Here is a 24,963-nt window from a genome sequence, read left to right on the forward strand (position 1 = left end):
GAATTAGTCTAAGCTTCGAAATTGGTCTGGAAATAGGCATCTTTGCAAATGTTCTATATTTGATCTTATTTCACTCTCCATTAACCTCATATAAAAACCATCGGAGATTATATGTTTAAAACATGTTTATTCTGGGACGGCGCGGCCATACACACCAACTACTATGAAGAATCGGACATTTCGCTACCAATGTTGCAACATTGATTAACAAAATCAACATTTAACGGTGGGGCGCGTTGACCGCGAATGACTAACAATACCATCTTTCCTACTACACCTGCACAAACTCATTTGTATAAAAACGAACGGCATACCAAACTATGATGAGAGATACATTCTCTTCTCAACACGTAACGCGTAACGAAGATAATTAATTCCTTTTTTACATTAAAATTGAAGCCGCTAAACATAAAATTTACGAGATCAAATACATGTAGCGAAAGCCCAAAAAAAAGAGTAAAAATTCAAAAACTCATTTGCATAACAACGCAGGGCTTACCAAACTGTTTAAAATAGCTACAAGGTCCCCAGAAATGACACCTATAGTATTTTGAAACATGATATAATTAGGGTCTTCACTACCCCACCATGATTGGGGCTGAGCAAAGACAATTTTGAAAAAACATTTATTGAAATATGAAATTAAAATATTAAGTCTCCAGTTAAGCTCACCATGGTTGGGGCAGAGCTAAGAATGAAAGCTTAGTCCTCGGAAATTATGAAATGAAATATAAAAGTCTTCAGGACCAAAAGGCTGCTTACTAATTTTAATATTTCTATAATTTAGAAAACAATTAGAATTATCATATCACCTTTGATAATTATAATGTTAAATTTCAACTATCCAGATGCAAATTTTAGGTTGGGTTTTAAAAAAACTCGACTTCATAATTTATTATGCTTCAATTTCGAAGATCTGCTTAAAACATATTTATTTATTTATTCTACCATAAACTTTTATTCACAACATATTAGTAGGCCTACAATACAATATCTTGCATGAAACGGATATTTAAAAGTACACTATAATGTGTAACGGTAGAATTACAATTCTAATGTAAAAGATTAACAAAATAAAAATTGAACAGTGTTGTGTGTTGATCGCGAATGACTAACAATACCATCTTTCCCACAGCACATGTGCACACTCATTTGCATAACAAACGCACGGCATACCAAACTACGATGAGATAAAATTAATTAATTCTCTTCTAAACACGTAAGGAAGAGAATTAATTCCCTTTTTTTTACATTAAATAAATTGAGGGGGCTAAACATAAAATTTAAACCACCAAAGCAGTTTGCGAGAGCCAAAAAAAAAAAAAAAAGATGGTAAATGTGCTCTCCCTGCCTCAGCACTAAGGCCCTGCCACAGCCTTTTGGGGTCGTTTCCACCACATCACCAGATGCATTGATGTTGTCGCCTCATGATGTGTGGTGGAAAGGGGGACGTATGATCTGTGAACCCCAAACACAGTGGCCGCATGCCTTTAACTCTATTCCACCGACCAGCGTGGGAATCGAACCCACGACATACGTGTTGTTAACACGACGCTCAGACGACTGAGCTAACTGATCATTTTGGTTTTAGCAAGTTTAATAGGATATTTATGACGTAATGATCAATTACGTAATACACGTATAAATAGACTATTATCAGCTTTTCAGTCATGTACTTGGTGGCGTAACGGGTAATGCTCAGTTTTGAGTGCTATCGGCTGAGGTTCGAACCTCAACGGATATTTTTTTTTTTTTTTTTAAATTTTTTTTTTTTTTAATAGAGATATGTGACACTGTATTGTCGAACATGTATGGTACCATACCGGTAGGTATTCAAATATGCTTGGAATAAATTTCAGTGACTTATTTCTATTTTATATCACTGTGCTCCACTGGCTCCAAGTTGGGTCCACTTGAGCACAGTGTATTAGCATACGAAAAGATATTAACATTCAATGACTTGTTTCTATTTATATATCACTGTGCTCCACTGGCTCCAAATTGGGTCCACTTGAGCACAGTGTTTTAACATACGAAAAGATATTAAAATTAGTGACTTATTTCTATTTTATATCACTGTGCTCCACTGGTGCTAAATTTGGTCCACTGAACCAGTTACCGTAGTACTATTTCTATTTCGGAAGTAAATAAAGGCATAAATGGCGCTCCGTAGAAGTAGAGAATGCTCGATCGTCGAAATGACGCTCTGAATATACCTCACTTTTTTTAGCGAAACCAGGAAATACAATGGCGCCATCTATATGGAGAACATTTCGTGTTCACAAAAAGTGTTAAAAATCTCCGATGTTTTTTTAACCATTGCGATCCCGGGTTCGAATCCTTACATTATGATGTTGCTTTTTGAAGGTGGTAATAATAATGTACATAGGCCTAGTTAAGTTTGTTCTCTCAAAATGGAAAAATACTTTACTATCTGGTAGTTGTTTACTTTACATCGATAGCGGAAAACAATAAATTTGTAATTAAGAAAATAAACATACAATGTGTATATTTTAATAAGAATACTAAGAAATATTGCATTAATTAAAAATGGAATCAAATATTTTAAAATTATACAATTATGTCATACAGAATGAGATTTGAACGCAGTACGTACAATGATTTAAAAAATACAAATCTTCATATCTTTAACTATAAGCATAATAGGCCTAAAATATTATACAATATTCATGTTATCAATAAAGTACTTATATTAATAAAATAAATCTTGTAGTCCATGGAAATTGTTACATCTACATCTCTTATATTATATTCCTTTGGATTGACAAAACACTTCCCAATATAAAACAGTTAATCATTATCTAAACAATATTTAGGAGTTAGAAGTTTATTGTAAAATATAAGGATTTCAGTTCAAAATCTCAGGGTTCAAATATTGACTGCCTCTCCCATTTCACTCATTCTCAATTTCCTTATCTTCAAGGTTTTTAAATTAAGTTCCAGTTTATCACCAGGTGTTTAGATTTTCATACAATATATATCTAAAACATCCATTTTTAAAATACTGTGGAATACGGAGTTCTTATGCGAAGCACACTACTTTTAAGCACTCTGTATACTATTCATGTATATGTTTATATATGACCTACTGTATATGTTTTAATTGGCTTTTTTATATCAATAATGTCATTCAATTTTATAATATATTTAATTTTTTTATCAGTGCTTTACTTTACTTTACTTGCTCTACTCTATGACTGATACTGTAATCAGATTATATTATTATATTATATTTCAATAATATATTATTATTTAAAAACTCATTTATTCAGCAAATTTCAGGATATAACGCTCCTTTGATAATTTTTTGTTTGTTTAATCGCCACAATGTTCTTGAATATTATAATATATGTTTTGTATGAATAAAAGATTTTGTTTAATTAAACATTTCTATAAAGAGACAATGATGATCAGACTATGACATCTTCTGGTAAGACAACACGGCCCTCAACTCTTGCTTGTTCCGCCCGGAATACTAGTAGATGGCTTCTGAGGGATATGTCAGCTCCCGTCACAACTTTAGACGGATCGTTTTCCTGCAATTCAAATTTACAAAGTTTGTAAAAAGTGCCGCAATTATAAAACCAATACATTAACATATTTATTAAAATGACATTTCTTTTTTATGAATAAATTTTAACTTTTCGGTAAACAAATTGGTTTACCAATAAGTTAAAATTTATTCATAAAATATTAATTTGAAACCAGATGAAATTTTTCGCAGGTTTTCTTATAATAATAATATTATAATATCCTGGATTTATATAGCGCCTAATGTTGTGAAACCTCTAAGCGCTGAACAAATTTTACCCTAATCATTTTTTTTGGATCAAACACATATGGAAACATACTCCCATAATGCAGCTAGTAATCAGCGCAAAGTTGTGTTTTGATCTAACCGGGTACCCATTTATACACCTGGGTGGAGAGAGGCAAACGTAAGTAAAGTATCTTGCCTAAGGATACAAGCAATGCGACGAGAGTTGGATTCGAACCTCGATCTCACGATCAGTAGTCGAACGTCCAACACACTGCGCCACATTGCCCTTATCCATTGAACTGTACAATCAAACACAAATGATTTGTACTTACAGCGAGTGCATGAACAAAACTGTTGATTAAATGATAGTCAGCTCCACCATGACCACCGAAACTGCTAAACGAACACACTGGCTTGTGTATGAATATCTCCTTTGAATTAAAATCAAACCTAGAGATGGGGCCTGACCCATTGAAAGTTAACTCGCCCTATAAAACAAAAGGAAAACAAAATAAAACATTTTCACACAAGGAAAAAAAAGGTAAGTGATCATTGAGGAAAAAATTTGTAATATTGCATATATTCATTTATTTCCAGAAAACATAAATAACAATAAACACAGTGGTTAACAAAACAAAAAACCCAAGACACCATTCTGGCGGATTGTCAAAAAGCAATAAAAATATCGCTGTAAACAGACTCTCCTAATGGTTGACATAATTAAGCAACATTTAAACATTTACAGTTAAATAAAAATTATATTAATCAGAAAAAAATTTACTTAAAAATTTAATATAAATTTAATTTATTTAATTATCCAGATAAGTAGTTTAAAATTAGGTAATTAACATAACAACCACCATAGTAATAGATTCATGATAGCTGATAATGATGAAGAAATAAACAGATGACTCTTCCAATACTGTACCTACTACCAGACTCTCTGAAAACTGGAAAATCTCCTAAACCAAATTTGTATTGAGGTCCAAAATACCCAACATTCTTTTTTTGCCGTTTAAAATGCATTCAAAATACCATAATTTCTAGAAATACAGTAATAAGACCAGGCCAAAAAGGTATACGGTATTGAAGGGTTGAGAAATGATTACTGCCTCTAGGCCAGCCCTTACGATGCACTTACCATAGTACCAAACACTTTAACTTGTCGTTCACAGATTTTTTCAGTGAAAGCTACCATAGAAAAAGTGGCTGTCTGTCCGTTTTCAAATTCAAAATTGACCACTTGATTGTCGCAGACATCATTGTCCGAATCGTAGACACATCTACCATATGGACCGTTCCTTAAGGCATCTGTCACAGATTCTACAGACGGTTCATCACAGATGACCGATGACCAGCCAACATAACCCTACCAAAAATGTTGTCAATATTACATATATACAGTCATACAAAGTATTAATTTAATGCAACACTCATCTTTTTCTTTTTTTGCAACGCATTACAGGTCACACCTTCTTTCCAGTTAAAGGATCAGACTACTCCAAATCTAAATATTTGATCTAAACCTAAATAATTATCAAATAATATTAGATAACATGTATAAACTTACTTCTTTTATGGGATCTAAATACATAGTCTTAGCAGAATAAGGACACTCCTTCTCAACACTGCAATCCATACATCTAGAACTAGCGCCCTCAGGCTGTGTAAACAAACAATAGATATACATTAACATTATGCATTTGACCAGGGAAGAGTTAAATTACAAATGAATTTAACTCTTCCCTGATTTGACATCGAGACAGGAAGTTACAACAGATTTGTTCAGTGAAAGCTACGTTTTTAACTGTCTCTGCTAAACCACTGTCCACTGATACACCATACGTACATATATTAATTTATAAACAGAAAAGATGAAGAAATGAGAAAAACCTGCCCTAACAGAGATTTGGACCCGGAGTCTGTTTGATGTGCAGATCCTACCATTGGCTTTAATACACATACAGTACTAGTAATATTATGTTTTATAAAAGCTAAAATACCTTTTTTTCTTTTCTGAACTGAAAGAGTGATCCAAACGATGAAACCTTAGTACACCTGTAAAACATAATTTTCTGTTTGAATATAGCTATCTACATATCTATCATATCACTACCATATTTGGGCATATCACTACCATATTTGGGCATATTACTACCATATTTGGGCATATCACTACCATATTTGGGCATATCACTACCATATTTGGGCATATCACTACTAGTTTGATAGTGTAGACAGAGCTTAATGGATTTTGGATGAAATGTAATTACCATCATCATATTACTATAAAGACAAATTGATTATGGAGATAAAACTAACCTTTGACCTTCAAACCACCAAAGTAAAAGGTCAATGTCATGGCAACACTTGGCCATCAAAACAAATGTAGATTCATCTTCATTCCTCCAATTGCCTCGGACATACGAGTGAGCAAAATGGTAGAACCCAACCTACAACACAAGGAGTCAACGTTTCAATTCTGTATACTGTACCATCAAATTCTGTATACTGTACCATCAAATTCTGTATACTGTACCATCAAATTCTGTATACTGTACCATCAAATTCTGTATACTGTACCATCAAATTCTGTATACTGTACCATCAAATTCTGTACACTGTACCATCAAATTCTGTACACTGTACCATCAAATTCTGTACACTGTACCATCAAATTCTGTACACTGTACCATCAAATTCTGTACACTGTACCATCAAATTCTGTATACTGTACCATCAAATTCTGTATACTGTACCATCAAATTCTGTATACTGTACCATCAAATTCTGTATACTGTACCATCAAATTCTGTATACTGTACCATCAAATTCTGTATACTGTACCATCAAATTCTGTATACTGTACCATCAAATTCTGTATACTGTACCATCAAATTCTGTATACTGTACCATCAAATTCTGTATACTGTACCATCAAATTCTGTACACTGTACCATCAAATTCTGTACACTGTACCATCAAATTCTGTACACTGTACCATCAAATTCTGTACACTGTACCATCAAATTCTGTACACTGTACCATCAAATTCTGTACACTGTACCATCAAATTCTGTACACTGTACCATCAAATTCTGTATACTGTACCATCAAATTCTGTATACTGTACCATCAAATTCTGTACACTGTACCATCAAATTCTGTATACTGTACCATCAAATTCTGTATACTGTACCATCAAATTCTGTATACTGTACCATCAAATTCTGTATACTGTACCATCAAATTCTGTATACTGTACCATCAAATTCTGTATACTGTACCATCAAATTCTGTATACTGTACCATCAAATTCTGTATACTGTACCATCAAATTCTGTATACTGTACCATCAAATTCTGTATACTGTACCATCAAATTCTGTATACTGTACCATCAAATTCTGTATACTGTACCATCAAATTCTGTATACTGTACCATCAAATTCTGTATACTGTACCATCAAATTCTGTATACTGTACCATCAAATTCTGTATACTGTACCATCAAATTCTGTATACTGTACCATCAAATTCTGTATACTGTACCATCAAATTCTGTATACTGTACCATCAAATTCTGTATACTGTACCATCAAATTCTGTATACTGTACCATCAAATTCTGTATACTGTACCATCAAATTCTGTATACTGTACCATCAAATTCTGTATACTGTACCATCAAATTCTGTATACTGTACCATCAAATTCTGTATACTGTACCATCAAATTCTGTATACTGTACCATCAAATTCTGTATACTGTACCATCAAATTCTGTATACTGTACCATCAAATTCTGTATACTGTACCATCAAATTCTGTATACTGTACCATCAAATTCTGTATACTGTACCATCAAATTCTGTATACTGTACCATCAAATTCTGTATACTGTACCATCAAATTCTGTATACTGTACCATCAAATTCTGTATACTGTACCATCAAATTCTGTATACTGTACCATCAAATTCTGTATACTGTACCATCAAATTCTGTATACTGTACCATCAAATTCTGTATACTGTACCATCAAATTCTGTATACTGTACCATCAAATTCTGTATACTGTACCATCAAATTCTGTATACTGTACCATCAAATTCTGTATACTGTACCATCAAATTCTGTATACTGTACCATCAAATTCTGTATACTGTACCATCAAATTCTGTATACTGTACCATCAAATTCTGTATACTGTACCATCAAATTCTGTATACTGTACCATCAAATTCTGTATACTGTACCATCAAATTCTGTATACTGTACCATCAAATTCTGTATACTGTACCATCAAATTCTGTATACTGTACCATCAAATTCTGTATACTGTACCATCAAATTCTGTATACTGTACCATCAAATTCTGTATACCTCAGCTCTTTTTTTTTTTGTCTTGTGTGAGTTCACCTCACGTTTATTTAAATTCTTAGTGGTGAATATATTATATACATATAAGTACATTTGTGACAATTAAAGTAAGTATTTAAAGTAGTTAAAATACAGGTATATTTACATAATAAGATGCTTGAATTCAGTATTAACCTTATTTGTTAGATACGATGTAATTAAAATGTAAAAATGAAAAATGGCAGTAAAATACATGATTAAAATTTTCTTGTTAAACTATCTTATTTGTGTTCGAGTAATTTGTATACCTCAGCACAGTATTGTTGGTATTACCTACCTTACCAAGATGAGGTCCGTGTTCTGTTGTTAGATTGCCTAGCTCTAACATCACCATGTTTAGAGACTGGAAATAACTTTGATACCCACAGGCTGCTTAGTTTACACAGGCCATAGGTTTTGCATATAGTACATAAAACAGTCAGTATAACTATAAAATGTCTTCAAAGCATTTGCCAATGTAATTTTACTAGTATGCTCAATCCATTTGATGAGATCCGTGTTCTGTTGTTAGATTGCCTAGCTCTAACCTTACCATGTTTAGAGACTGGAAATAACTTTGATACCCACAGGCTGCTTAGTTTACACAGGCCATAGGTTTTGCTAAAACAGTCAGTACAATTACAAAATGTCTTCAAAGCACTTGCCAATGTAAATTTACTAGTATGCTCAATCCATTTGATGAGATCCGTGTTCTGTTGTTAGATTGCCTAGCTCTAACCTTACCATGTCTAGAGACTGGAAATAATGTTGTTACCCACAGGCTTAGTTTACACAGGCCATAGGTTTTGCTAAAACAGTCAGTACAATTACAAAATGTCTTCAAAGCACTTGCCAATGTAAATTTACTAAGTATGCTCAATTCATTTGAAGCAGTAACAATTCAAATTACTAGCATGTCCGAGGTAAAAAATAATTCTGAGAAGCCTTACTGGTTCATGGAGGTGAATGTTGACAACATCACCAATGATACCACTGTCTATCAGCTCTTTCAGTTTCTGTAACGGTGGGTAGTACCTCAACACATGTCCAACGGACAATATAGTATTGTTCTTCTTACAAGCAGCAACAATCTCTCTACAGTCCTTTTCCGTTACCTAATAAGGAATGAAGAATTCAATATATGTGTGTGGGACCAATGAATGAATGAGTAGAGAATGGTGCAGTATGTTGATGCGAGACTTTGTTTACTGTTGCCAGGCCAGTGTGGTTAAATATTGTTGTTAAATTTTCACGTGACAAAATTCAATTAAAAAAAACATTTATTTAGGTCCAAAAGACAAAAAGCCAAAAAAAAAACAATAATGACCAGAGATAATTGAGAAAAGCCTACTTACAGCCATTGGTTTCTCCAGCAGAATATGGTAGCCTTTATTTGCAAACCCTACGGCTGGTTCCTTGAAAAGAAAACAATTTGAGAGAGATATGTGATAACAACTCTAGCCTTGTCTACAATATCAAACTTTATGTGACAAAAAATGTGATGTGCCTATATATGGACATGATGATGTCATATCACTACCATATTTTACCCATTCCACTACCATATTTGGGCACATCACACTAGTTTGATAGTGTAAACAGAGCTTTAGTTAGAGATTTAAATGTTAAGAACGGCCAGTGCACCTGAGTTTATCAGTAGTATGTCCTACTGACTATTGTAGTGTGCATGCCATAACTTTCCCTTTCTTTTCATAAAGATGTACAGTATTGTCCCTTTGTCAAATTCCCAAAAAATAAAAAATAAAAGATTTCGAAAAAAAGTGGGTCATTTTGAAGTATCATAATAGTTATTAACTTTCACCAAAAATTAGTCGAAAAAAAAATCATTTAACTGAAATACAGACGTTTTTTGGTTCAAAAAATAACTTTGACTTCCAGTCAAAGTTTTCGATCAAAACATATCTCATAATGCAACGCGCTTATTTGGCTACTCTGTATGCATAATCATAAAACTTCCTCGCGATCTGTGTGAAAACACCTTCTCAACCATGACGAGTTGTAAACAATCCTAATTAGCATCATGCATAATGTATACTCATGGTTTGAAATCTTTGTTTACTTTCGCCCGCGATGATTTTCCAGAAGAAATGTAATCAAGTTAATTTAGCTGTTAATTACGTAAAATTGTTGTTTTTGGCTCGAATTTTTGACTTAAAGTGAATAACTTTAATATTACTTTGATATGGCCAATTTAAATTTAGAATATTCTGACCTTCATTTTTTTGTGTTTCAAGGGACAATACATCTTTAAGCCTTGTCTACACCTATCAAACTTTATTTGTTAAAAAAGTTTGATGTGCCCATATATGGTAGTGCTATGCTTAAATATGGTAGTGATATGACATCATCATGTCCATATATCACATTTTGTTGACATATAAAGTTTGATAGTGTAGGCCTTATAAATTGATTTTTTTTAGTTACAAACCTTGTGTAGTGCATCAGGAGTGGCTATGACAACACAATCAGCAAGCTTCTCGAGTTTTAAAATATCGTTAAAATCTGAAAATATAGATTTTAAGAAATGGATTCAAAAATAGAAAATAACTGACAAGTTTCAGCCACTGATACCCACAGTCATTTTTTAGTAATTTAAATTATCCAGAGTTTATTTTATGAAATGAAATACCTTCAAAAACACGGTCGTCTGTTAGTTTATATCTCTTCTGAATATAGGTCCTAGCAAACTTTTTGGGATCAGCAACTGCAACAACCTGTATATCAAAAGGTAGAATAACTACATTTAAAGTTAAATTTTATTAAAAATTGAATTAGTTAGAGGAGTAGAAAAAAGAGGAAGAACAAATGATGTTAATGATAATTCAATGGTGTTTGATGATGATAAAAATATACTTTCTTATGTTATTCAGCATACATTTGACCTCTTACCTCTGACCTTAAACCTTGCTCATACATCTGACATCTTACCTATGACCTACCTTAAACTTTTCTGGATGTATTCTAGAAAACTCAGCATACATCTGACCTCTGTTGCCAGCTCCAACAATCACAGCTGTGATGATCTTTGTTTCCTCAGCCTCAACTTCACTCATTTTATCAATATTATTCGACTCTTCTCGGTTGACGACTGTAGTAGTAGTAGGCCTACGAGTAGTATTATTATTGCCCTACAAAAATCATATAAAATCAGAATCATTAGTGTCTATTAATATTCCTTCCTGCAAAAAGGCATAGGCCTACTGTACTGTATAAATTAAATGCACATAAAATCATAGGCCTAGGCCATTATCCCCTAATTCTTCCTGTGTCAGTGCACGGAACTATTATATTATGGTCAGTGCATAGAGGTATATACCTCCATGGTCAGTGTAGTGTCGTCGGCAGCAGGATAGACAGCAGAGAACAATATTAATAATGCTTCCTGCTGCTCTGCTCTTCTTCCTGGACCTAGCTAGTCTGACCCGGTGTCTTGTCTTATTTGTCCATGGTTAAATACAACAATATATTCGTCAATACTCCTCTCTGGGTCTGTTTTTTTAAAAAGAATAAATAGGTCCCAATCTCCCTCCACTATCTTTGCTATTCGTATTGTTTACCATACCATTTGTTTACTTGTGTCAGCTGGAGGTGAGGAGTCCACGACAATTATCTGCTGCCACCACAACCTCACAGTTTACGTACGTTCACAGACACACTCGACCTATACAAATTGGGCAGATCATTTTTTTATAATAATTATCATTATTTTTATCATACAAGGCCAGCTGTTTGACAATCTTCTTTTTTTTAAATTTTTGCAGAGAGAGCTAATTAATGAATACAGTTTTCCTAATTAATTAATATATTTTTTTGAAGGTGAAAATGAAATGGCGAAATCAATATTTTGACTTAAAAAAAAGTTTGCGGTAGGCCTTACCAACATCATATATAAATAAATTAAATTTGTTTTTTCATAAATAATGTGAGACTAACTGGATAGATTTGGAGGTCAGAGTCTTGAAGACCTCCGCCTCCTTGGTTGGGTTGAAAACCGCTAGGTTCTCGGAAATCGCACTATTTTTGACTTTTAGAATAACGGTAATTGGGAAAAATATGCCTATTAGATAACGCATGCGACCAGTACCTCAGTTAAAAAAAAAGTTACGGGGCGCCGTTCGGAATTGCTAATTTTGTCAAATTAATACAATAGAATCAATTTTGTTTCACATTGTATGCATGTTGTGCAGGTTAGGGAGGTCTGACAATATTGTCATAAAATGTATTCATGAATTTGCTTTTCCTTCATCCACTCTACGTAGTAGATGGATGAAGCTACTGTATAGTTCTAACCACGTGTCTATGTAACGTTGGTTTTTTTTTTCTTTCTTTATATATCTACATATTTATATATATATATGTGTATTCGTTATATTTGTTGCTGAACTATGGAGAATTTTTTTTTCCGAAATAAAAGATGAATGAATGAATGAATGTATGTCGAAAAAATTAGCAATGTCTCAAATGGCGCCCCGTAATCAACACCGTTCTAATCAAGCCCGGAAATTCCCCTTCAAAAACACAAACAACATCCGTACATACCACCACTACTATCTTAAGTTGTGATATAAATGATCATTTGGCGTACTGAATAATATTTAATAACGGTTCACATGAATTAGTTTAGTTCGGTGATTTTATTTTATATATACTATATATTTTGAAAAGCGAGTCAAATTAGGATTGGGCGGCGGGACACAATACCAAGCGGGAAAATGCCGTCGAAATCGAGAGAGTTGGTAGTGACGATGGGATCACCTCAAATTCAGAGAACAAGTTTCGCTTGAAAACTACGTTTTTTTTATAAATCACCACCTCACGGCCATTATGGGCCCGTGGTTCGATCTTCTTTCAATCAATGCGAATTGTTAAAACGGTATCATTTTTGTCCTCTAATTCATACCTCACTTTTGACCAATCAAGAAGCAGGAATTTGTTCGCGCACATCAGTTAATTGGTTCCCTAGCGACACAAAGCACGTAATGCAACAACGTAAGTGATTTCAGTGGCTTTCCATTGGTCAACTCACTTGCGTTGCGCGTACGTCCTTGCGTTGCGTCTCTAGTGGGAACCCACCAAGAAAAGATAAGACGGGGACAAGGGCGGGGACAAGGGCGGGGACAATAGAAACAAGTAATTTTAGTTCCTCCTCCTAACCCTTGCCCTGAGTGAATTGTAATATTACAGAGCAAAGAAACACACATTATTAAATAGGTCATTACATAGATCATAAAAGGTATAACAGGTGGCCCTGTAAATTAATAATAATAACCAATATATTATTTTCCTACCTGCGTTCTAAATCTTGTTTTTCTTTTACTTCAGCAAGTCGTAACAAGTACAGTCAACGGGTTACCGACAACGACTCATTGAATGACGTGTATGTATTCCCTTTTGATCAAGCTTTTGATATATCGTCATAGACAAATACAGTTTCTATCTATAGTAGATTACGGTACTAATAAATGATATAAACTGTAAAGCGCATGTGCAGTGAGTGTATTCCGCATGCTATACAAACAAGAAGCGACTTGTATCGTATTTCTCACACTCAACGGGATCCCGCTCTTCAGCGTGGGTTTACAAAACAAACCAATCAAAACAAAGAACGTAGTAAAGATAACCAATCAATAAACAATATGATATGACGTCGTGTTGGCTTATTAACATGCAGCTGTAGAGCAATCTCACTTACTTCCCGGTGTATCTTTGTGTGTGTTGGAGGGTAATTTTGTTGTCAGCGAAACACCGCTATTTTCTTGCTTTTTTACCTCTTTTTTGAGCCGTAAACCTAAGTAGCAATGGCCGATGAACAACCACAACTCAAAAGAGACGGAACTATGCAAGTCACAGCAAAGGTTTGTGCAGTTTTATCATTTTTTGATTAAGAAAATGATGTTGTTTTTCTTTAAATTTATGAGTTTTCTTTGTTCATTCAACAGTGAGATGATAAGAAGCATGTTCTGTCATTTGACAAAATAATTTGACGTTTTACATAAAATACGTCATTTCGCAGCGTTGGGATTTATTAACCATTTGGCAAATTCTGTAATATATTTTAATCACATTATAATTTGTGAAATTACGCGTACGCGATACAGATTTTATTTTTCAATTTGTATATTCGGCTTACTTACTTTAATTTGACACTGATGAAATTCGGCGCGCGCGTATAGTTTATTTGTACGCGGTACAGTTACTGGTGGTATCTGGTAAATTTTGATAAATCAATGTGAAGTAATAAGCACATTCCTATAAGTCTGTCTGTTGGCCTTTTGGTTACTTATCACATTGCTGAATTTGTGCCAATTATAAATTCATAATCACATTTAATTCAAATAGCAGAATAGGTTCAAGGAACTGTTATCAAAATTCATAATTCAGACTCTACCATTTCATTATGGGGGTTACAGCAATATATTAAATAATTTTGTGAAATAATTTACCCATATTTGCTACCAATTTATGTGTTCAATTTCCCAGATTTATTAATTAATTAACTAGATGTGTATTAAGTAAACTGTATGCAGAACTAGATATAAATTAATAATTAATTTGAATGTTTGATTAAATGTGTTTATTTGGAATAATCCACATTCAGCAGGTGATCACTTTATTGTGACATTTTACCTGCTTAGATCAAATAATGATTATTTATAAAATCTCTGTTTCCTTGGAAGTGAGTAGATAAAAATAATACAAATTACAATAATTATAATATACTGTACTTTAAATCGAGTTATGATTTGGTAAAACATTTTATTTGGAACCAATCAGTGACACTATCCGATATATAGACTTTAAACATACATACTTATTGTTATTGCTTTACCTTTTTACATTACATACAAACATGTTGTCAACTAATCTAATTTACATAATTGACTCTGACAGGTGTAAACTTTCATTTCTAAATGAGCTAATTAAATGTCAATATTAATTAAACTGAAGGAAATCCTGATTAATTTAAAATTATTTATTTAGTGTTCTAATAACGGAAGTTACATTTAAACATTATTATTAAAGTTTCATGAATATTCATTAGTTAAATAATAGCTTCATTTAAATAATATATTGATTTATTATATAATGGTCTTAATGCTTTATCTTTAAATAAATAAAGCAATTGATTCTTTACATTAGCCTTCATAGTGCTGTGCAATAAATATGTGTTCTAAGGGAAGTTATCGCTATGATTAGACTCATGAATATTCATTAGTTGATCTGCATTGTTTAAGTTTCTTTTAAATGATATCTGGTCTTATGCTTTGAAAATGATTGCAGTTTATGTTGTGTACTGTAAGTACACTATATACTGTACACACGGTACAGGCAGACCAATCACATGTACCCATTTATTCTCCTGTGTGTGTGAGTTTTTATTCACTGATGAAATAAAGTACACAGGATTTTGTCATAAACAAGAATATTATTAAACATAAAATAAGAGGGATAAAAGGTGTAATTGTGAATATACAATTGAATCATCAATATTATTGACGTTTTTGTCATCAAAGGGATTTAAAATTCTTTTAATATATATTTTATTACATCTTAAAATATCAGTTTAAAAAATAATCAATACCAGTATTAAATAAGATTTAAGTTTTTTAAACACAAAGAACATACTACTGTACTGGTATAGACTGTGGTTAGGTGTATAAGGATGGGTGACACATTTTTGGGGGATTTACCAACTTTTAAACAATTTTGACTTAAAATTACGTCATACAGGCACGTCGAATTGGATAATTTACGTGCATTTTTGACGAAAAAGTTCAAAAATTTGTCAAAATTATGCCTTATGCCTACAGTCGTAGTTTATAGGTGTATAAACTATAAGGATGGGTGACACATTTTTGGGGGATTTCCCTTTAATTTCCCAACCATAAATTAAAACTCTAAACTTTCTGATAGCTTTTATAGGATGTTGCAGGGCCTTATTCTACAGTATACTGTACCTGTGTGTTTAATCTTCCTTTAAACTTTAGTTATCATGTTGGTATTCACAGTATTTAATACTAAATACAAGCACTTATTTTTATATTATAAAAGTCTGTTTTTTATTGTCCTTTTAAAGAGAAAATTAATAATTTTACAACCTGTTAGTGGTTGTAAATTGTTTGTTGAGCCAGAATGTGATTTCTTTGAAGTTGTACTTTGGTGGTGGTGTTATGTTTATATTTCAAACAATGCAGAAGGTTTTGGAGGGCAAGGTTATTTAATACACCAATTATACACACTTTACTTTGGTATTTGAGACAAAGAAACTACAACATGTGTAAAGATGCTGAGAACCTCTTTGTTATCTGAAATGTACTACAGTATTTTCTAGAATATTTCTAGAATATTTTTTTGTAAATAAATTAATAATTTAGAACTTTTTATTTCCCTTTTTCAGATTAGTCAATTACATTTTCTTTAAAAAAAAATACACTTTACCAATAATTAGTAAAATATTTTCAAATTTGATGAAGATTTTATTTAAAAAACATTGAACTTTGGTTTCCTCATTTATATGATGCTGCTCTGTTGCTAGGCAACTACTTGCCTGGAATTTGAGTTCTACTCAGTCAATGAGAATTTTGACAGACATTGGTTACCATGGTGATGCAGTTCTTTATGACCATTGGTGGAAAAGCTTATAAAGCATCATACAAATCACAAATTAATACCATTAGTAGTGTATGCCATTTACCAGAATAAATAATTCTGCTACAGTAATAAGTAATAGTAAATATATAGGCTACATTATTTAATTACCTGATATAAATGTTATGCAAAGATTGTTTAGATTTAATATCAACCTTATTGTCATATTTTATGCCATTTTACTCTTTTATGGGCAGGACAGTTTTGTGTTGTTTAATTTTCTTTTTAACTTTTGTGATCCATGTTATTTGTCTTGATCTTCTTACTTTTCTGTTGAATTTCTTGAGTGCAATATTTGTAGGAGCCTTATCGGATGAATCTTAACATAATTTAATACTAATAGATTTTTTTTAAAATTAAAATGATTATCCAGCACACAACTATATTTTTCTTCAACCTTGTATAATTTAATAAATGACTTGTCCTCACCTGTACCCACCCATGCTGTGTTTATTTAGATAGAATCCTCACTTGCAACCCTTTATTCAAATTATTATTATTGAAACTAAATAAAATCTAGTCCATGCTTAATTCTAAAAATTACTAAAATCTTGCAGACCATTATATTTATGTTTCTAATGTGACCGCATTCTTTGAAATTACTAACTTCCTGGTTTGTGTGAACTGGTCATACAAAGAACTTATTGTTGTTATTGAATTATACTGTGAATTCTACTCAAATAACCTTTGACCCAGGATGACAATAACAAATCATAATTGAAATAAATTGCTTAGAATACATCTTTTAGGGTTCATTTCTCTTGCATTTTGTTGGTGAATATCATTATTGTTGATTCTAAAACAGGTAATTATGAGGGACATGCTTAGAAATGCGAGAAAATGATTATTATCACTTTGGAACTGTACAAGAAGGGATCAGCTCAAAATGTTTACATTGCACACAAATTTAATTAAAGAGTACTGTACTGTAGAAAGTTAGTTAACACTCCAGTTCTATATATTATTAGACAGACTCACTGAGAATAACATTTTATTGAATTTCCGAATTTATTTATTTTACAGGAAGGAATTGAATACTTGAAGAGGGAAGGGAAGGAAGATCTTATACCAGAAACAAACAGCAATGGAAACACACCTGACGACGACAAACCAGAAATACCTCGCGATGGAACAATGCAAGCCACGTTGAAAGTAAGAAAAACCCTGTTTTCCTTTTTCTTGTCTTTTTGTATTTGTATCGTTCCCGTTTTTTAAGTGTTGAGGGCCTCATGCATGTCAGCCCCGGCTGTTTTGAGTCACCCTCATTAAATCAAACTTTATGTGAACAAAAAAATGTGATGTGCCCATATATGGACATGATGATGTCATATCACTACCATATTTAGGCATATCACTACACAAAACAAAACCAAGCTCTGTCTACGCTATCAAACTTTATGTGACAAAAAAAATGTGATGTGCCCATATATGGACATGATGATGTCATATCACTACCATATTTGGGCATATCACTACCATACTAAAGCATATCACTATTATATTGGGGCACTTTTTCAAATTAGTTTGATAGTGTATAGACAGAGCTTTAGAACTAATGATATATAAATATAAAGTGCTAAATAGGCTTACGTCACTTTGCGGTTTCTCAATTAATCGCCTTAGCATCCATTGTAAATCAAATTATTAATATTATCAATTTTGTTTGTTTAAAGGACGGTAAAGAATTTCTTGAAAGCACCGGTGGTCAGTTACCGGAAGAAGTAAGGACACGTGGAGATCAGGAGAAACTGGCCGAAGCAGAAGATGATGTACCCGCAGTAGTCAGGGACAATACTATGGTTGCCACGGCAAAGGTTTGTTATAAAATATCTATTCATAGACTAAACCAATTGAAAACTAGATTTGAACTCGTCACTACGGACGAGTTAGGTTATCCGCAGCGCAAAAGCCACGCGCACGTCATACGTTAGAATATTGCGCGCAGAAAAACGATTATGCCATTGAAAAAATGTTAGTGCGCCCTCTATTTTGCGTCACGTCTGAGTATATACGGTATACACTATATACTGTATACGTACTACATACAGTGCAGAATAGGTGAAAAGAAGTGACCAAAGTTATTGACGCTTTTGAACATGATGACGTCATAACAATTTTAAAAATTGTAAATCATGCGAAAGATAATTGATTGACCTAGACAAAATAAAAAAATTGAGGGAAATGGAATATGGATAAGTAGAGATGCGCTCTAATAAATTTGAAGAGCTCTGACGAAAGAGAAAAAAATCCTATATTTTATATTCGGGTGGCCATACGATGACGTCACAATGTCCGGTTAGCCATATCAATGCATGATTCGAGAAATACAACTCATCTACTTCCAGAATATGTAATTTAAAAAAAGTTCACCACGTAGTTTAGAATTTATGACAGTTTAAAAAAAGGTCTAATTTTGACGAATTTTTGAAGTTTTTCATCAAAAACGCGCGCAAATTGTTCAGTTCTACGTGCTCGTATGACGTGATTTTAAGTCGAAATTGATTGAAAATTGGTAAATTTACTAGAAAAGGCTGAAAAAACAAAAATCAAGCCAAAAAAACATGTTTTTGCGCTACGTGCGCACGCGCGCGTAAAAATATTGCGCACGCGTGGGAATTTTTGAAATGCTCAAAATGACATGAAACGCGTAGAAAGTTGATTAGAAATGAATTTTGCGCATTTTGAAATTTTGACCGCGCGTGCGCGCGTAACTTTATGTAAAAAATGCCATTTTTAATCCATAGAAAGTTTGCGCATGATATAACTTAAATTTTCACCAAGTTTCAATACAAAATGACTTTTGGTTTTCAATCTATGATCAATCATTGAAATACATAAAATCGCGCGTAACTTACGCTGCGCGACTCGCAATTCATAAAAAAAAGTTTCTTGCACATCTACAGCTACAGGGCAATCTTATGACAAAGTTATAGAATCTTATGTTGGCTAGAATTAGAGATACGCTGCGAACAAAAATCGTGGAAAGAAAGAAGAAAATAGAAAAAAAAAGAGAAAAATAAAAAAAAAAAAAAGATCCTGACAATAACAAGGGGTTATCCGCCAAGTGCGGATAACCAATAATTGCTCATATAGGATAGGAATTCAGATTTATTTGGTCCTTGCGGAAATTCATGACAGGCACAATCGCTCACATAAAAATACAATGACATACAAAATAATATATAAGTAAACATAAAGATAAACAAGTAAAGAGTTGTAAAAAAGATACACTACACGGTAGATAACAAGGTGATTCAACAGTATTTGTCATTGAAAGCACGGATGGAAAAAGGGACGAATAAATATCTGTTAGTTCTACATAGTGTGCTACGTAGTTGCTTTCCTGACCTTAACCATACATAATCTTGATGTAATGGATGTTTATCATTGAGTATAATGTACTAGTATTTAAAGATGAAGTTGACAATTCCTTATAGAATGAATTTTATTCTCTTTGTAGTCTGCATTCCTATTGTCTGCATCATCAATGTTCTATGTTTGCATCATTGTTATGAACTTTCTGTTTCTTAAGAAACATTCCATTCATTTTTTGATTACCGTAGGCCGGAGATGAGTTCCTTGGAGAAGATAAACCATTAGGAGAAACAAGGACACAGAGTAAGGCAATCGCTGAAGCGCAAGATGAAGAGAATGGTGAGGAAGATGAAGATGAAGACAGCAAGGATGGAGAGGAGGAGGAAGACGAAGCAGTCGCACTCAAACGAACACACACAATGGCCGAGACATTAGAGGTTAGTATTTTACTATTTCGTTTTAATTTATCCTCACATGATTTACTGTTAAGCACTTATTATTTTTTGACAGATGTCTAAAGTAAATAATATGCTCATAATCGAAGCAGAGAGGACCGGCCTGGCACACTCTCAATTTTGAGGCTCCCGATTCCTCACCTTCTCCTCCCCCACCCTCCCCTAAGTCAAAATCCTGGTTCCGCCACTGATACTCCTTAAACTTAACGTATAACATTATTTGATAAGTCACATACAGCATCAATGTATGGACAATAAGTGAAGTTGTATCTATATTTTTTTTTTTACAGGAGGGTGAAGCCTTCCTAAAGAAAAAGAAAAGCAACGGCGATTCACCTGTTGAAGAAGAGGTCAAAGCGGACTCTTGAAGACCGACGTGAATGCTGCCTTACGAGTGAAAGAGTGAGTGCGAGAAACGGCGTGCAAAAGAACGGCAACTTTAGTCGCTATCATTGTTCGTAGTGCTTAGGAGAAATTTTCTTGTAGTTATTATGTTGTCCAGTAAAAACCCATTATTCATTGCTTCAGCGTAACCATTGTACAGAAACTCATCGTGGAATGCTTTTAGAAAAAACGAGTTGAAAAAAATAATAATTATCGGTGACCAGGTTTAAAACTGCGAGGGAGGACCAGTCTGTTAATGTGTCTTAAATTAAATGTTCTGATATTTGCTAAGTTTTAAACTTTTATATTATAATAAATAACAGTTTTAAAAACCTCATACATTGTATAGTGTAAAATAATTAAATAATAAAATTTGCCAAAATACAGATTTTGGGGTAAAAATCAGTTTAAATTGTGGAATCTGTGTTGATCTCTCTTTGTATTGTTATGTATATCTTGGCTTAAACGGTAATTTTGTATCAAATTTTACAAAATAATAACTTGAAATATGTATAATTCCATTAGGAATTATTTTAAAATACAAATGTCTGTTCATGTTATTTGTTCCCCAAGATTTTTTACTATAATATGGAGTTTGTCTAAAGCAGAATATATTATGTACTAACTTTTAAAAAAACCTATTTTATTATTTTTAAAATTGATGATGTACCTTGAGAAAATTGGTTGAAAATTATGTTGAAACAGATTTTGTATTTTTGTATTTGTCTGCATGAGTGAGGTTAAACAAAGGAATATTTTGGAAATAGTTGTTTTTTAAAACCCATTTGGCTTCTGTTCAGAAACTCTGTGTTCTCTGTTGTTTTTGTATCCCTTGTGTAATGTGTTAACTATTTATAAAGGCATTACTGGTACTTGCGTAATAAATCTACCAGAGTAGGGTGAAAAGAAAGTTTATTGGTGTGTTTGCTTTTTATTTCAATTGTAAATCAGGTTTTTAAATTGTGTGTGCCATGATGTGTTCAAACTTACATCTTTAGAATGACTTGTAGTAATCCATAATACAACTATTCATCGAATGAGGGCGCAGTGTGACTTTTTTTTCTCCTCTTCTTTTTTGTAGAGGGCTCACTATAATTTTTTTTAAATGTCACGTTGTTTCAGATCAGCCTGAGACCACAATAATAGTTGATATTGTTGTCTCAGGTTCAGTAAGGTAGTACATAATTATTCATTAAAAAATATGCAAAATGCGAGGTAAATTGAAGTGTGTAACATAATATTGATTTTGATTCGGGTTTTTTCACTTGATTTATGAATGAGCAGTTTATTGCCAAAATACCTAGTCAAAAAAACCGTTCGTGAATGTGCTTCGATATGATGACTATGTTGGTGATGCACTTGGCTGGCAGGTGGAGCATGGAGGTATGGCTGGAGGGTGGGGAGAGAACCAGAGGATAAACATAATTGTTTTATTATATTGATGATTTGATATCATCAATATAAACAAAAACGCGCGCTCGAGTTGTGGACGGTGGAAGGGCTACGTCACACAAAGCGAGTGAGTTGACGAATCATAAAGCGATGATCCATCGCGTCATACTTTCTACTTGTATTTGGGTACAGTGACCGGGTTGGTGCATCCAAAACAGAATACTACATGATTCGGTCAAATTACGGTTGCGCTTGCGTTCTTATGGCGCGTCGCCAGTAATTTGGGTGATCTTATCTAACAACTGCAGTCTTACAGTACATTATCAATTTTAAAAGAGAACACATAATTAGGATTTTGTCGTGAATACGTTATCAACATGACATATTTGATAGCAATAAGGTTACGTTAATACAATAATTATATTAAAATTGTTCTAAAAACAAAGTTAATTAAAATTAATTTGTGTATGATTTATGTCCACACATGCCCTTCAATGTGTTGACGACGGGAAGAATGTCGATCCCCGTGGGTGGAAATGATATTATATACACCCTATTAAGCCCTTGTTAGTTAAAATGATATTATAAGGATAACAGTTGCAATCGTTCAGATCATCAAGAAGGATTTCGGTACTAAAGCTCTGTCTACACAATCAAACTAGTTCGACTAAAAAGTGTGATGTGCCCAAATATGGTAGTGATATGCCAAATTATGGTAGTGATATGACATCATCATCATTTTTTTTTTGTCACATACAGTTTGATAGTGTAGACAGAGCTTAAGAATTACCGAATTTGGAACGTAGGAGCTGGTATAAGGACGGTATTCGTCAACAGGGATTATTGTAACATGTTAGATCTACCTTACTGGCCTAAATTCGCATTTTGTGGGTGGCAGACGGTCGTCGGTGGTTCAACATAGGGCATATCCTGCCTACTAATAACAATGCTGCTGTGGATAACATTCAGCATCATTCATGACTGAAATGTTGTAAATTGAATGAATCCAAATATATTATCATTATTATTGTTACAGGATAGTCAAGATTATAGGGCTGGGGGTCATGCGGAACCCCTGTACTCTCATATGATCCGCCCGGCATACTGCACACAATTACTGTATGAATGCGAGTTCTGTCACACGCCCGAAAGTGACAATGTTGGGTGGTGGTGACGAGTACAGAATTAGTTAATTTGAAAATCGGTTGATAGTGAAAGTTGATGTGTGAACGAGAGAACTACGTACACGATAACTCAAATTAAATTAACAAATTCCAAGTGATTCTGTAAATGTTGAGCAAGTGTTTAGACAGCTAGTAGTATTATATTATTTCAGTTAGTTATTTAATTATGACAAGGAACAGTATTTTTTTTTCAAGAAGAGAGTTATTAATTAAATCATATATTCAACGACCTTGGGCAGTTTAAAGCGAGCATATTATGTTCCAATTATGACATTAAAATGTTTACCCGCTTCATTCATCACTCACGTTAGCCCCGTTTGTCACCGCATGTATGACACCAATTATGTCATCAGTTCATCGTCACCCAAAAACTTTCGTAAACCAACTGTTATTGTCGTTAAAGGTTATGGTATAGATAAGTCATTTTATTTCAGAGGAAAAGTTACATAGTTGTGAACATTGTAAGGTCTTGTTTATACATTTGTTCTAGATAGATTTTTTTTGGGTATTTTATATTTATCTGTGTATAAGCCTAGAGCTTTTATTTTTTTATATTTTGATATTATATACCGTACTTTTAGTTCGAGCTGTTAGGGGGATTGAGTGTTTTTGAGTTTATAGAATAAAGTTAGAGTTCAACCAAATTTGTTTATTCGTACTGTTTTAATATTTTGCTATGAGTTGCTGACCGGAAAAGTTGGGGGTGGGTTACTATTTTCAGGTGCCTAATTTAAGATTAGTAATAGTAATTCACTCCTCTAATAGTAACCCCCCTTCTAATAGTAACCCCCCTTCTAATAGTAACCCACCCTAAAAAACAATCAAAGAATAATATACGGTACTGGTTTTATATGTCGAGCGCCCTCACTTTACTTTCAAAACGGGTACCCTACATTTCTCCCTATACTATACTGTATATACTCTTTTGAAACGGCACACACAGCCATCAAACACTGCACTATTCCCTAAATAGTAAACAGCCTTGCATGACACCAATATTAAAGTAGGCCTATACGGCGTCAGATCTATCCATTAATTATTTTAGAAATAGCAAAAATTATCAATTAAATTAGCCTTGAATTATCACTAATGTTTATTCCCATAGGGACCATACTAAATTTCGGATTCAAAACAGTTATAATTTAGGCCTAAGATATAACTGCAATATAGGCCTATTAATATATAATTATATATCATAGCGTTTTGAATATTAGATCATGGACCCCATTGGAAATAATTGACACCGTATTTTTAATTGTCGACTTTATGGGTAATCCAGGTATTCTTTTTAAAAAATATTATTTGTATCAAAATTGATTTAATTAAATAAATATTTTTGAAAAACTAACTGGTTCGAAAGTGTGTATTTAAAAAAAACGAATTCC

At 33.1% G+C, this 24,963-nt stretch overlaps 2 protein-coding genes across 3 annotated transcripts; one reads left to right on the forward strand and one right to left on the reverse strand.

Annotated features, from left to right (window-relative positions):
• Nucleotides 1-2,498: 2,498 nt before the first annotated feature.
• Nucleotides 2,499-11,792, reverse strand: LOC144836288 (putative oxidoreductase YteT). 2 transcript variants are annotated; one of them, XM_078691543.1, is made up of 12 exons: nucleotides 11,762-11,792; nucleotides 11,139-11,327; nucleotides 10,829-10,913; nucleotides 10,628-10,701; nucleotides 9,534-9,593; nucleotides 9,129-9,293; nucleotides 6,104-6,234; nucleotides 5,785-5,839; nucleotides 5,352-5,444; nucleotides 4,923-5,150; nucleotides 4,114-4,269; nucleotides 2,499-3,557 (listed from the first exon to the last, which is right to left on the reverse strand). In XM_078691543.1, the coding sequence occupies exons 1-12, from the start codon at nucleotides 11,762-11,764 to the stop codon at nucleotides 3,432-3,434; spliced, it is 1,365 nt and encodes a 454-aa protein (XP_078547669.1). In that variant the 5' UTR covers nucleotides 11,765-11,792; the 3' UTR covers nucleotides 2,499-3,431. The 2 variants fall into 2 exon arrangements, with proteins under 2 accessions (XP_078547669.1, XP_078547668.1); XM_078691542.1 differs by lacking the exon at nucleotides 11,762-11,792 and adding an exon at nucleotides 11,516-11,735.
• Nucleotides 11,793-13,878: 2,086 nt separating this feature from the next.
• On the forward strand, nucleotides 13,879-21,912 carry LOC144834862 (uncharacterized). The gene is made up of 5 exons (XM_078689828.1): nucleotides 13,879-14,054; nucleotides 17,872-18,000; nucleotides 18,522-18,662; nucleotides 20,412-20,600; nucleotides 20,909-21,912. Exons 1-5 carry the CDS (start codon nucleotides 13,998-14,000, stop codon nucleotides 20,984-20,986), a joined length of 594 nt encoding a protein of 197 aa, XP_078545954.1. The 5' UTR covers nucleotides 13,879-13,997; the 3' UTR covers nucleotides 20,987-21,912.
• Nucleotides 21,913-24,963: the final 3,051 nt, after the last annotated feature.

The sequence above is a fragment of the Antedon bifida genome, chromosome 2, assembly GCF_963402885.1.
Source record: "Antedon bifida chromosome 2, ecAntBifi1.1, whole genome shotgun sequence".
Lineage (NCBI taxonomy): Eukaryota > Metazoa > Echinodermata > Crinoidea > Comatulida > Antedonidae > Antedon > Antedon bifida.

Coding starts and splice junctions, on each gene's coding strand:
- LOC144834862 (XM_078689828.1), top strand. CDS start 13,998: ATGGCCGATGAACAACCACAACTCAAAAGAGACGGAACTATGCAAGTC. Junction 14,055..17,871: donor CTATGCAAGTCACAGCAAAG/GTTTGTGCAGTT, acceptor TTTATTTTACAG/GAAGGAATTGAATACTTGAA. Junction 18,663..20,411: donor CTATGGTTGCCACGGCAAAG/GTTTGTTATAAA, acceptor TGATTACCGTAG/GCCGGAGATGAGTTCCTTGG.
- LOC144836288 (XM_078691542.1), bottom strand. Junction 10,702..10,828: donor AGACGACCGTGTTTTTGAAG/GTATTTCATTTC, acceptor CTATATTTTCAG/ATTTTAACGATATTTTAAAA. Junction 3,558..4,113: donor GTTTTGTTCATGCACTCGCT/GTAAGTACAAAT, acceptor TTTGAATTGCAG/GAAAACGATCCGTCTAAAGT.